The sequence below is a fragment of the Thunnus albacares genome, chromosome 5 (genome assembly GCF_914725855.1).
Source record: "Thunnus albacares chromosome 5, fThuAlb1.1, whole genome shotgun sequence".
Lineage (NCBI taxonomy): Eukaryota > Metazoa > Chordata > Actinopteri > Scombriformes > Scombridae > Thunnus > Thunnus albacares.
Window position 1 is genome coordinate 27,129,158 of NC_058110.1, and position 13,787 is coordinate 27,142,944.

The following is a 13,787-nucleotide window of genomic DNA, read 5'->3' on the forward strand; positions in this document are numbered from 1 at the left end:
TGTTTTATGTGAGCCTCCTGAACTTGAGACAGTCAATCTCATAGATATCTGGGAGGAACAGCTTACTGAGCAACAGCAGAATTTATCTTAGCATCTCTAGCTCTCTTCAAAGCAGCGACAATGGATATTTTTCATAATAGCAATGTATCTAATGACAATGTGTCAAAGGTGTGGCTTGTAGTGATGAACCTACAGAGAATTATCACCCAACTGCAGCTTTGTAACAAGTTTCAGCTCATTGTTTAGCTGTCCGGCTGCAGCTTTACTGTTTTGGTTCACCGTCAGCGCTCTCAGAACGTAGTTTTTGGCTGCAGCAGGCAGCTGCTTTCAGATAAAAAAGCTGTAAAAACCCACTGCACACTCCCTGCTCAGCACCAAACAGCAAACAGACACAATTACCAATTAGCTGGAGTTGTTAGAGAGCAATAACGGAGCAAACAGAGAGTGAATATTAGACTTATATTCACCAAGACAGAAACACGACTCCAAATGAATGATAATGTTGCTGCATAACTGCTGGATGTGCGAATAAGCAACGGTTTGCTAACAAGCTCAACATATTAACTTAAAAGGTGATGATATGTTGATGTTGTGTTCACAACTTGTTTTCGCTGCCCCCAAGTGGCCAAAAAAATCAGTTAATGAAGGTTTAAAGCAGCTAATCAATATGTTTACGTTAACAGTGGATCACTACTTGTATGTCGCCATGTTTGTTGCTCATAATGACAAACCCACAGAGAATTATCACCCGTCTGCAGTTCCCCCAACTCTACGAAGCATTTTAGCATCTTTCAGCTCATTGTTTTGGTTTTACAGACTACAACGTCGCTGTTTAGGTTCACTCTCGCTGCTCTCAGAGTGAACATTTGGCTTCAGTTAGCCAGAAACATATCTCCAAGTAAATGCTGATATTGATCTGTGTCTGCTAGATGTAAGAATAAGCAGCTGTTTACTAACAGCAACACATTTTTAATCTATTCCATGTGCAAGAAACACTATTCAAATATGAACTACTTCTAGGTTATTCTCTATTCTACTATATCCTTATTTCTGATTACTGTAGTCTTTTATCATGGACCTTTTTTGTCATTTGTATTGTGTCTGTGTGTTTGGAAGTGAAACATTTTAATGTCTCTTGACGTATTGCAATGAATTTCCCATTAATGCTGCTTTTCCGCAGAACTTCCTCTTGTGAGACAACAAAAGATATGAACTGAAGTGACTGCAAGCATTAAGGAAGTGATCTAAATCTATGTTTGTGTTTCCTACTAAAGACAATATGAGCTACAGTAGTAACACGGTAATGATGCACTGCTCCTTAAACACCACATGGTGTCCTCGGATGCTCTTAATAAAACCTTATTGAGTTCAGATGGTGCCCCTTCACAGGAAACTGCGCCTCCATTTCAAGTGAAGTGAGAGTAAAAACACCACTTGTTGCAGCACACTCAGTGACAGATGAAATGTAAAAGATGTTCCAGACAGTGCTGCTCATTAAGGTGAGTTAAAGCTGACTTTTATATAATTATTACAATTCAAGCTTATAATATAACAATATTTTACTGATAATTTAATCCAATATGAACAAAAGCAGTGTGTTGGTGATCTGTACACTGATAAAGTATTTCATCCTGTCTGGTTTGATTGTATCAGCTGCTGTTGGTGCATTACACAACCCAGAGTCAGACATATTATCGTGCAGACTGCAATACCGATGTTTCACTGAAGTGTTCAGATAACATTGGCATGAATTTCATCTCAATTGCATGGTACAAGGTCAGTTATATTCACCCATTTCAGGCTTTCAGACATAAATTCAAGCTACATTATGTTAAATACTAACAAAAATACTTTTCGTTTCATCTCGTATGTCTCTGACTTTCATTTAATTTGATGTGGAGATCTGACAACTCTGTTTTTGGTTGTTACTTCTAACAGTTCATCAACAAGAAAAAATGTGGCATCATCAGGAGAGGGCCAGGTATAAACTCCACACAGCGCTACAACTTCACTCGTCCTACCGAGTTTGGAGAGAGTTTCGGGAGTCTGTTTCTACCCAGTGTGACACCTGAAGATTCGGGGATCTACGAGTGTGCCATCAGCGCAAACATAGGGGGTCAAAATCTGAATCACGAAATCAATCTGACGGTTCAAGGTAAGCCTTGAATTTAATTTCCACCACCCTGATGCTTTCACTGGCTTGATCTGAACTGAGCTACACAAATATCTGTAGAATATGGGGACATTTTCTTTCATCTCATCTCTAAACTCTGGATTTATAAAGCAGTCACACAATGTTAATGTTTATTTTCCTTCATATGTGACAGTTAAAGATCGCAGGATACAATATCTCTTTTAACAGTTGCATACATACAATTACATAGTAAGTATTAGTAGCATGTCATCAAATTATCCAGTTACCCTATGAGTTCTGTGTCTTTTGAACTGTAAATAATCTAATGAACAGTTACAAGATTAGGATTAAATTAATTTACTTGTTGAACAGCTAGACATTTAACCATATGCATATTGTGTGGTCGTTCATGTGAAAATACGTTGACAGGAAAAGATGATTAAGTACATGACTAATGCAGCATTCCTGAAACCAAGAGTGAGACTAAACTGAATAACTTTATCAAAATAATCTGAATTTATCCAAATAATCTGACAGACAAAGCAACATATGTAAGCAACTTCATCTGGTAAAAAAAACTTCATGATCCAGACTTTTCCATTTTAACCCAATTTTTCTGCCTCTGCAAAAACATGTGGCGCCACATCAAAAAGCAGGAAACACACTTTAAGATGATCCATCTCCTCAAGCACACATAACATTTTCCTTTCCACTGTGACATGTTTTTGCATTTTCCATATATACATATTCTCCATGCATTCAAGATAAAATATATTCCAACAGAAAATGTCTTAAGAACGTGGAATTTCATCATAGAAATTTTGTGAAATTGTCCGCTAAGCTTTTTTTAAGATCAAAACTGTAATCTTAAACGAGATATACGTGTAAAACAATGACTTCTGTAATAGATTTACACCATTTTGTTTCTCATTTTCACACTGATGACCTATATTTTTGTGTTTCATTTTGTCAGCATGTATGACCCAGCCTAACCTGACAACAAGGACAAATGCATTGAACACGACTCAGGAACCTGACCTGCCCTGCCCTCAAAACGATAAGGACCTGCCAGTTATGTGGTGCATTTTTGGCTATGTGGCAGTCGGCATCACCAAAATTATTTTATCACTAATCAGCATTTGGGTAAATAAACTCTATTTATCTGCACACACTTTATGGATTTGTTACAGGTTATAAAACAAACATGGTCATGTGAAGTCAATTCATTTATAGAATACATAACCAAAGAGTTTACAGGTAGATTATTAAAATGAAAATAAATAGAAATTTAGGATGAAAAGGAGTAATCAGTCAAAAGATTCTGAGATCTCAGTCCGGAGGTGAAGGAGAAATTCTTTTTTCTTTTTTAGGATTATTTTTTTCAGCCTTTGAATTAATTTGATAGTTTAAAGTGGAGAAAGACAGGAAACAGGGGTAGAGAGGTGGGTATGACATGCATCAAAGGTCCGTTGTGAGAATCGAATCGCGCACGCCGCAGCCACATGGCATGTGTCAAAACCAGTAGGCCACTCGGGCACCCGCAAATCAAATCTTGAATAATGTGATAATGTGGCATTCGATCATTGATAGAGCAGATGGTCACACTGAGCCTGACCGCATCCTGTTACACAACACAAGAGCCACAGACACAATGGCTTTCCTGCTAGAGACTCCTTCTTATCCAACTTATGAACCCAAGTCTTGTCCTGCTTGTCCTTAGCTTGTTGAATGAGCCACCAAACAAACATTCACCAAGGAAAAGTGCACGACTACAGTCAGTTAGCTGGCTAGATAGCCAATTAGCTGCCCAGCTGCAGCACGTTAAACAGCATGTAAATGTAAACGATGCAAATGTCACTTTGGACCCGTTAGATGCTGGTTTGGTCATTGCCCTTCAAAATCTCAAATGAGTCATAGCTACAGCACTGGTCTTGGTTCAAACAACAAGGAGAATTTTTTTTTTTTTTGTATTTTTACTTTTTGTTTTTATTCTAACAATACAACACTATTAACAATACATTCTACATAACAATCAGTTCTATGTTTTACTGGAAACCAGTCATCTAGTAAAGGGGAAATGTGGTCTCTTTTCTTAGTAGTGACAAGCGTTGCTTCTGCATTTTGGTGAGCTGCAGGCGAGGAAAAGAATACTGACTCCTGCACAAAGAGAGTTGCAGTAATCAAAGCATGAAGAGATAAAAGCATATAAATTAGTTTCAAGGTCCCCCGAAGAGAGAAAAGATCTGAGTACAACTGAAGAGGAAAACAGAGTTTTTTTGTTTGCCTAATGTTAAGGCATAATCAAAAGTGACAGAGAGATTTCTTGCATGTATGAACATTTGAAGACCAGCGAATGGTGCTTAAACCACTGCTTAAACCACTATGTCTTGCTCTTGTTTAGCTGGAGAAAGTTTTGTCCATTCAGCATTTAACAAAAAAAACCCTGTATGTCATCTAGTTTTAAGATGAAGTACAGCTGCATATGAGTAGCGTTTTATAAAAGCAGACCTCAGTGGAAGCATGTATAATAAAAATAAAGTAGGACCTAGAATAAATCCTTGAGGAGCACCACAAGAGACAGGTGCAGTGGAAACAAAAAGTTATTATTCCTAACTGAGACTGATTTATACTACTGATGAGAATCAAGTCACTCCAAAAATGTATTGCTTTTATTTACCAACCACATGTTTGAGAAAGTTGAGAGAAGGATCAATCATTTCGAAAGCAGCAGATGTATGGAAGTAAATCAATGACAAAAGACTGAGAGTGAGCAAAAAAACCCTCCAAAAAACAGATTTGAGCGCTGTTCAAGTCAACATTTGAGAGCATGCAGGCACAGGTTTAGAAGAGCAGAAATAGCTTTGTGGCCAGAAAAGAATCTTGAGTATAGTGGATGTTTTACCCTGCAGGAAGGAATAGTGTAACAGAACTTCTCTTGGTCAAAAATATGAAAGCTACTCACTCTTACTTTCAGTTTGATTTGACCTGGAAGTGAATTGTCATCCTGTTACACCTCTTCACAATTTTAAAAATTAAATATGTGTTGCTCAGTCACTAAAATGAGATTCCATTTGTTGGAAAATTTGCTTGTTTTTAACGGGGACATATCATGTTTTTTTTGTGATTTTCTGTTATTTTTATACAGTTATGATGTAGGATGTCTATGTTAAATATTATGAAAGAGGTGAAAGAGACAGGAGCTAAAACGGCCTGTTTCAGACAGGGGCTGAACTGAGGGGTTATATAAAGAGCCAGTATAAGATAAACAGTTTTTTGCATTTTTTTAATTGAAATCAAGCAAAGATATTCCAGTAGAGCCCCAGAATATAAATATAAAATTGGAAATTAGCATGGCACCTCCCCTTTAAGCCACCATGGAAAAGTTAAATTTATTTAAAACAAATTCATTAAAGAACTTCTTACTTGATTTTTAACATTTTTTCCCTCCCCATTTTCATGTCTGTTTGAAAATGACAAAATCAAAACTAGTTTTCAATCGCCCTCCTGCGATCAGAATTTGCCAAAACAGCTGGAGAAAACATGACAGGGAATCTGCACTAATCTGCACACCGAACACTCTCAAAATGTCGATTCGCAGACTGAATAGTGATCACATTTGTTTTATGCTTGCCTTGTTCTTTTGTCATCTATTTGCTTCCATACAGAGAGGTCTAACAGGATCAAAACAGCACGATTCACTGTGGTTGCTGTGGCGTGTACTGAAACGTGACTGGAATTTGTCAGAAATGCTGTTGAAGTCTAAAATGCTAACACGCTGTGAAAAGACAGCTTATACCTGACTTGACAATTATTATCACAAATCCAAGAATGACAATATTTATATTGGCCAACAGTTATATTATTGCTACATTTATTTTATTTTATTTTTTATTAGTTTTTCATGTTTTATCATACAGTACCTGGTGTGAAAACCTTGCATGCTGTACATGAGTAATGCAGTTTGCCTCAGTGTGGAAATATGACACCTCTTACAATCTGATAGTTGTTGATCTCTTATATTTGGGAGAATGTAGGCGGGCTCACTCTGAGGTACCATTTCCTCTCACTACAGTCTCTCTCCACATTTAGGTTTTTTTTTTTTCCTCTATACAAAGTGGGTGGGCTTATTTCCAGTTGAACACTGTATTGATTTGTTGTTTTGTCTCTTTCTGTTATTGTTCAGGTTATTCAAGCCATTCGTGTCAGATCCTCAAGACGAGACCTGTTTAAGTGGTGAAGTTTACTGTCCAAGGGATCTTGTAAATACAAAAACAACTCCTTAAAATCAGCATTTAGATACACATTTACTTTTTCATACTTTATTTATTGTCTTTAACTTGTTTTCAGAGAGATTGACGTGTGTTTGTGGTAAAACTGGTACTCAGGATGTAAAAATATGCCATGTTTGCAAAACCAGACTGCCACAAAAGAGGTCAACTCAACCAACAAAGGGTCTAGAGTTTGTCATAACTTAACAGAAACAGCAATAAGAAGATGTATTGCTTCTGGAGGAACACAGGTAGCCGTACACACCGTGGACACACTGCCCCACATGTACACAGCATCTATTGTAATATATCATAACTGAATTCTAATACATTATATATGATTTATAACTAGTTTATTTGTTCAACACTGGACTCTCATCTAAACAGACTTCTGATGTTTTAATGCAACTGTGATACATTTAAATTGTTCAGCAATAAAATATAAAATATTCTTTGTTTAATTGTGTTGTTGTTAAATGTAAAATGATTCATTTGCTTTTTATGACAAAATTAAAAAAAAAAAAAGCTATAAAGGCTCAAGCTTGTGGTTTTCACTCACCGCACATTATCTTTAAGTTCCTACCATAAATCAAGTTTTCAAAGTATCAGACTTACAAGAGTGACACCACAGATACTGATAAACATTCTTTCATAGAGTTAAGATATATCATCACATCACACTTTCTTTGTTATATGTTGAGGTCATATCTTGAGGTCAGTCTAGTTCCTGGTTAACAAGTGAAGTGAAACCAAAGCTCAGCGTGACAGACGTTGCATAGGTACTTTCCCTGTTGGGGGGTAAACAAATCCAGCAGCTTCAGATACTTTCCTGCAGCCACCTAAGAGTAAAACCCTCCAGTCATCGCAGAGGATTGAACCTCCACCACTGAGCTCACCTCTGGTTTCAAAGTCAGACTAATACAGGAAATACATGAAACGGATCACAGCCTTTTGTAAATATCGATTTGGGATCATACACTGAGCGAGGCGTCTCACTGAGAGGAGCTCAGCAGGCAGCCTTTGGAAAATAACGTGCACAGATCACCACCTACTGGCAAATCCTCAGACAACAACCACCACCACCACAGTCAACTGAATCATCAGGATTTATGAATGCTGCTATTTTAAAACTGTGTTTAAAGAATTTAAATCTTTCGGATTTGCTCTAGGAAAATAATGGAGCCTGAAGTGTGTCAGTGGAATAATTATAAGCTTTTACAGTGTTTAAAAAGCAATTATAAACTGATTATTTACATGTACTGTTAAATTAAAGCTGCAAGCAGCGTTGAACGGGCCTTCACACCCTTGCGCTCGTCAGGGTGCGGTGCAGTCCAAGGGCTTCTGTCACGGGCATGTGGATGTCTCCAGACCTGCGCTGACAGGTCTGACTTTACAAACATGTAAAGTTTGGTATGACCGGAGCATGTACAATAAAGTTATAGCAATTTCCTCTGTCATGGTGAAACATCAAATCTCAACGGTGTGAGGATGACAATTTTCTGCAGGGTCATGTCTGTCCTCCTCACACCTGTGTCATCAAAATTATGCAAGTTTTGGGCCCTTTCACTGTGATTTCAATTAATAATTTGAAAACTCTTGATGAGTTTGTGTGTAAAAGAAATTCACCTCCTAATTTTCATCAAGTCTATTTTTTAGAAAAGGAAAGACTTTTAACGCACATGACCTGGTCAAAGTTTGATTGAAATGTGTACTGTCAGGTGTGGAGAGACAATAAGTAACTGCAGCTGGACACAGAAAAGCAATTATAAACTGATTATTTAAATGTACAGTTAAATTATGCATTAATAACTAATTTACAAAAGCAAAGTAAAATAAATACATTAAAAAAAGTCATTAAATGTTCTTATTCTGTCTTTTGAATAAATAATTTAATTTCAAAAAGGAATCAGAAGGTTAGTCTTGAAAAGGATTTTAAATTTTACCTCAACATCAATTTATTTCCAACCTTATTTAAAGAAACAGGTTATAAACAATAACATAGACCATGGGCTGGAAATGTGGAGTGAATTAAAGTTGAATAAACCTTTTTTTCATGAAAACATTTTGACCTTTCAAACACAGATGTAACTAATAACAGAATTAATTGCTGCATTTCATTAAAATAATTGCTAGACCAGAGTCATTGTTAATGTTATGATTTCCACCTGTGCTTGTGCTGCTATGACAAGTCAAAATATCTGCTGTTAAAAAAGGTCAATGAATCTGATTCATTTGGGAAATGATAAAGCTACAAGAGTGCTCCGATGCCAACAAAGCTGTCAAGTTTCAGGTTAGCGCAATTTATTCAGAGAAAAATGGTACGTGAAGACTTTTGACAGTGAAGAAAAGAATAACCGGTGATGCTCTGCAAGAAAACACATCAGTCAAAGTCCTGCTCTCGAGTTCAGTGTAGTGAGAGAGCCTTTTGTCTTTTGTGTGTAAAAACTGTCACAGTTTGGGAAAAGTTTAACTTGCATTTCCTATTAGCACCAACAGGCATGAATTAGAAACATACGGAAACATGTCACTCATATTCTTGATAATGCTATTTCAGTAAAACTCTTCTTGGCTCCAAATATTGTTACATATTGATAAATAATGCTGCAAATGTTTATGTCGAGGAAGGGCTTGAATTTTTTCCAGTTTCCAAATGGGGTTACGAGAGAGAAGTTTGTGAACTACTGAGTTTAGATGTTCCTGTGGATCTGTGCCATGTGACTCGATGTACTGACAACTGAGAAAACAGAGAGATAAGAGGAGCATGTATCCTGAGCCGAGGATGTGACAGCATCTGTCAAGATGATGTAATGTAAGAACCTGATCGCAACCTACCGAGGAACTTATGGTTTCTTGATTCCTTACAGGACTTGCAGATTTTGTTTAGAACTTCAACCCCCCTCTTCTTCATCATCTGCTGCTGTTCGGCTCTTTACAGCTACAGCATGTCTGTTTTTTTCTTACATTTTTAGTTGAAATATGCTCCACAATATATCTTAATGTGGAGAGGAGATAGCAAAGGCTTCTGTGATCCAGGCTCATTGAACAGGCTTGCAGCAGTACCTACCGAGATATTCCCTTCTCAAGTTTTTAAGCAGGCCTCGCTCTTTTAACCAATCAGAGAAGGTTAAACTAAGTCAGGGGTGGGAGCTCACGGCTGTCAATCAATATGTGAACATATTTCTTGCTTACTATTCCTCCTGTACCGATGCTCCAAACTAGCACCAGCCAATGTAATACATTACTATAGCTTACTCACAGGCATTAGTCGAATTGAAGAACTCTGTGACTTCCAGTGCCTGGAGAGAAATCAATACATCTGGAGTATCAGGAGTATTTTTTTTTATCTATCTCTATCCGCTGTAATCAGCAGAATGACTTAATTTGCCTGTGCTTTCCAAAGCCGTTAGAAATCACTGTTAAAAGATAATTATGTTTTATGATGTGACAACGCTGTGTTTAAGGTCTGGTTCGGTTTAGGCACTAAAACCACTTGGTTAGGTTTAGGGAAAGATCATGGTTTGGATTAAAATGATCATTTTGTTAAGGTTGTGATGTGGGTTAAAGTTACCACTTTCTTAAAATTAGGTGACCACCGTCGCTATGGCTACAATAATAACCACAGGGTAAAGATTAGGGGATAATGGTAGTTACGGTTTTTAAAAACTGTCCCAATTCATTGTTGGAAATAGGAAATGAACAGCGGTCTCTTGTTGCAGAGTCCACTGTTGGATTAATGCCTCCATCCACCGAGCCCATCAGCTCCAAATGAGGAAATTTGTAAACATATACGTCATCTTAACTGCACCACAGCTCCGGGTCATAATTACGGCTGCTAGGTGGCATCTGTTACTCAAACCTAACTATAGGTCATTTTTGGGCAATTGACAGTAGAAACTACAGTCTTGAGAAATGGGCTTCCTCAACTCAGGCTGAAAATTGGTATTGATTGCCCAGTTGCCACACCTGAGCAAGTGTTTACATCGTTCTTGTAATTCAGAGTCAGATAAAGACACTCCGGGGGTCAAGGAAAGCCAAGTCAGCATGGCGGATACAATGAATCATGAAGTAACTACGGAGGCTCTTTGTGATTGTTTCCATGACCTTCTTATGGACCCCTACAGGCATCTGTTTACATCTGTTAAACTTTAAACACTTGCCTTTTCACCAATCCGTCATCCTCCTTTTCCTGTTGCTTTTCCCCATGAAATTGATGCCTTGAATTAAAGCTCATAATCCTCCTGTTGTTCCAAGAGTTTTTTTTCCCCACAGAACAAAGGCCTGAACTGACCCAAATCTTGCCATGTTCTTACTGTAAGTGTATCATGAGGTATCAGAGCCACCATGTGCAGGCACAGGAAGTTATTCACACCTTGTGGATGTTGTGACCTCAAAGATAAGAAGGAATGGCTGGTGCAGTTAATAATGTCTCATATCTTTTTAGAGCCTTTTAGAATCCTCGACCTTTGACAAACACTACAGCTTTCAAGTTGTCCTGACCTTTACAGGTCCTCATGATTAGGGCATTTATAGAGTCTGGTCCAACCTTCCAAAGGACCCAAATATGTTCAAAGACTAGATGTTTCTCTCCAACAGTGGAAAGCATTTGTGTTGAGGATCCTGGCTTTCATGCTTCAACATATTCATCCTAAAAGAGACAAGCATTTGGTTTGACAGGGTTGTGAAGAGGCCACAAAATATTGGCCAGTGGACACTTCAAGAAGTATTTGCTGAACTGAACAATAATACTGCTTTGCTCCTGGGATGAGTTTTTCTTGGTTGCATGGATTTAGACAGAACAATGTGCACTTCATTAAACTGTTTTGCAATGCTTTTTTCTGAATCAAATGCTGCATACCATACAAATGACTGCAAGTTTTCTGTTTTATCTGTCAGATCTTTCTTTATACACATCGTATTTCCCAAGAATATTAAGCTCTAACAAATTTCCAGGATCATCTCTCTCTCTGTACCTTTTTTTTATGGGAATGTATTTACTTTTTTTGAAAGAATATCAGAATATTTTTCTACATTCAAATGTATTATTAAAATTCATTGATGACACCTGCATTTTGTAATATATTTTATTTAAAGTAGTCAAAAAGTATGTGAAATTTTCTTTGCGTTTGAATGTCTGTACTGTACTAAGGATATAATTATTAGAATATAAGTGTTGGTAACACTTTATTTTACAGGTCCCACACTGGGACATCTGGTAATTTTCTGGGTAATTTTCTGATGTGTAGCTGTTCAAGGGACATTTCACAGAAAGGACAATGTAATTTGGTGCTAATTATTAGGAAAATAGCAAAAGTGTTTAGTTTGTTAATACCCAGTCATTGTATTTGGGTTTATAAACAAAAAAGAGATTCTTAACATTTATTTGACTGACTTGAGGTCCACTTAGTAATCAAGTAAACCAAATGCTAATAACTGTAGCATATTTGGTGTTTTCTAAAAACTCTATCGTAAGTGAGTACCAAATGTACCACCTGATTATTTTCCCATATACAACCAAATGAGATTTACCAGGAAATGTCTTCAGAAGTAATTTTACGACATTTTGTTGTTGTTAGCCATGTTAGCCAGGTGCTCTATGGACGGCAATGTCCGTCACTTCACCTCCTGTTCAACTATTGGATAGATTGCCATGAAATTTGATGCAGAGATTCATGGTCCCCTGAGGATGATGCCTACTGACTTTGGTGATCCTCTAACTTTTCCTGTAGTGGCACCATGAGGTTTTGTGGGGATTGTCTCAACAACTATTTGATTGATTGCCATGAAATTTGGTACAGACCTTCACGTCCCCAATCTAATAACTTTTCATCTAGCACCATTATGAGGTCAAAATTTAAATTTAAAATAAACTTTGGTTTATGACCAAATATGTGCAAAAACTTTGACATCCCATCAGCCTCAGCTGTACTTTCAGTTTAGTACCAATTAGCAAATGTTAGCATGTTAACATGCTAAACTAAGATGGTGAACAAGGTTAACTTTATCTGCTATGTTATCATTGTCATTTCAAGCGAGCATGTTACCATGCTGACTTTAGTATTTAGTTCAAAGCAGCAGAGTACTTAAATACAGCCTCACACAGTCGCCTTTATTTATTTAGACCAAGCGGCAACCTCCGAGGCTGAAAAATGAGGCCAATGCACAAGTGCCAAAAACTGCAATTCCTCGAATGGCCACTTGAGGCTGGCTCCAAAAGTCAGTCAATCCCCATAGACCCCGATGTTAAAGGGCCCAACTTTACAGTAGAAATAAACATGTTTACAGCCTGGTCCAAACATGGTTTTGGTCTCTGTAGCTAATTCCCCCTTTCAAGACACCTGTATATGGGGTGAATTTTTATATAACTCACCCATGTAAATTTTATTAGGGCTTGAGGTTATGCATAATTAAGGGCATGGCTGCTTTGAGTGACAGACGGGTCTGCGGAGTCGCTACTGTGTCAACGTTGGTTAGGTACCGAAACCAACAACGTTGGTAAAGTTATCTGTAGCATTTTTTTAGATTGCCTAAAAAAGTCTTGTTCAGCATTTGGTTTTACTAAAAGACCCTCTGAGAGTCAGATCTTCAGTGTTTTCCACTAAGTACATTTTGTTTTAATGGTTTTAAGTCTGTATTTTGCTAGTAAAAATTAGAATTAGCATTAGCATTATCACAGTTAACCACTGACTGTAAATCCACCGCGCTAACCAAGCTAGCAGCAAGCAGCTAGCAACTAATGTTAGGGTCAGCTCCACCCTCTCGTCCAAATATGGCCACTTCTGGCTCCAAAAATCAAAGATGGTGAAGGTCAAAATGCAAACTCAAGGCTTCAAAACGGGAAGTTTGTCATGGTGGCTACGTCCATTATATTTTACAGTCTATGATTTAGACTTATCTATTTTATTTATTTAACTTATTTACATTCAGTCTTGTTATATGAGCATCAGTAAATTTCTTATTAGTAGATTTCTTATTTATTTATTCATATTTTTAATAATATTTAATGTTTATGCTAGGTTATATGCTACACGTTTCTTGAGTTTTACTCACATTCTTGTCCATAAAATGAAATGTGTGATTAAAATTGTCTTTTATTTAAGAAAAAGCAGGTTTTTTTTAAAGTTCACATTTACTGTGCATGGACTTTAGCTGAAACAGTTTGTCAGCTGAAAAAAATGAGATTTTTGTCAAATTTCCCCAAATAAATAAATCAATAAATTGTTCATTGTTTTTTCTGGGGCTGACCATTAAAGGGTTAAGGTCCACTGAGAAATCAGGGTGCAAAAAATGTGGAGAACCACCGACCAAAAACAGCAACCCAATAAACCCAATAAACATGACAGAGAGACCAGCAGTCTGTCAGTATGTGTTCGAGCTTTGCAGATGCT

The 13,787-nt window shown here is 37.2% G+C and overlaps 1 protein-coding gene across 1 annotated transcript; it reads left to right on the forward strand.

Annotated features, from left to right (window-relative positions):
• The first annotated feature begins 1,362 nt into the window (after positions 1–1,362).
• LOC122983212 lies at positions 1,363–6,853 on the forward strand. Its single transcript, XM_044352992.1, has 5 exons — positions 1,363–1,499; positions 1,654–1,776; positions 1,939–2,155; positions 3,108–3,277; positions 6,318–6,853. The coding sequence occupies exons 1-5, from the start codon at positions 1,473–1,475 to the stop codon at positions 6,369–6,371; spliced, it is 591 nt and encodes a 196-aa protein (XP_044208927.1). The 5' UTR covers positions 1,363–1,472; the 3' UTR covers positions 6,372–6,853.
• Positions 6,854–13,787: the final 6,934 nt, after the last annotated feature.

What these genes read in the sequence shown, in the direction of transcription:
- LOC122983212 (XM_044352992.1), top strand. Translation starts at nt 1,473, where the DNA reads ATGTTCCAGACAGTGCTGCTCATTAAG. An exon ending in AATCAATCTGACGGTTCAAG is followed by an intron (nt 2,156 to 3,107) that starts GTAAGCCTTGAA and finishes TCATTTTGTCAG; the next exon opens with CATGTATGACCCAGCCTAAC. An exon ending in TATCACTAATCAGCATTTGG is followed by an intron (nt 3,278 to 6,317) that starts GTAAATAAACTC and finishes GTTATTGTTCAG; the next exon opens with GTTATTCAAGCCATTCGTGT.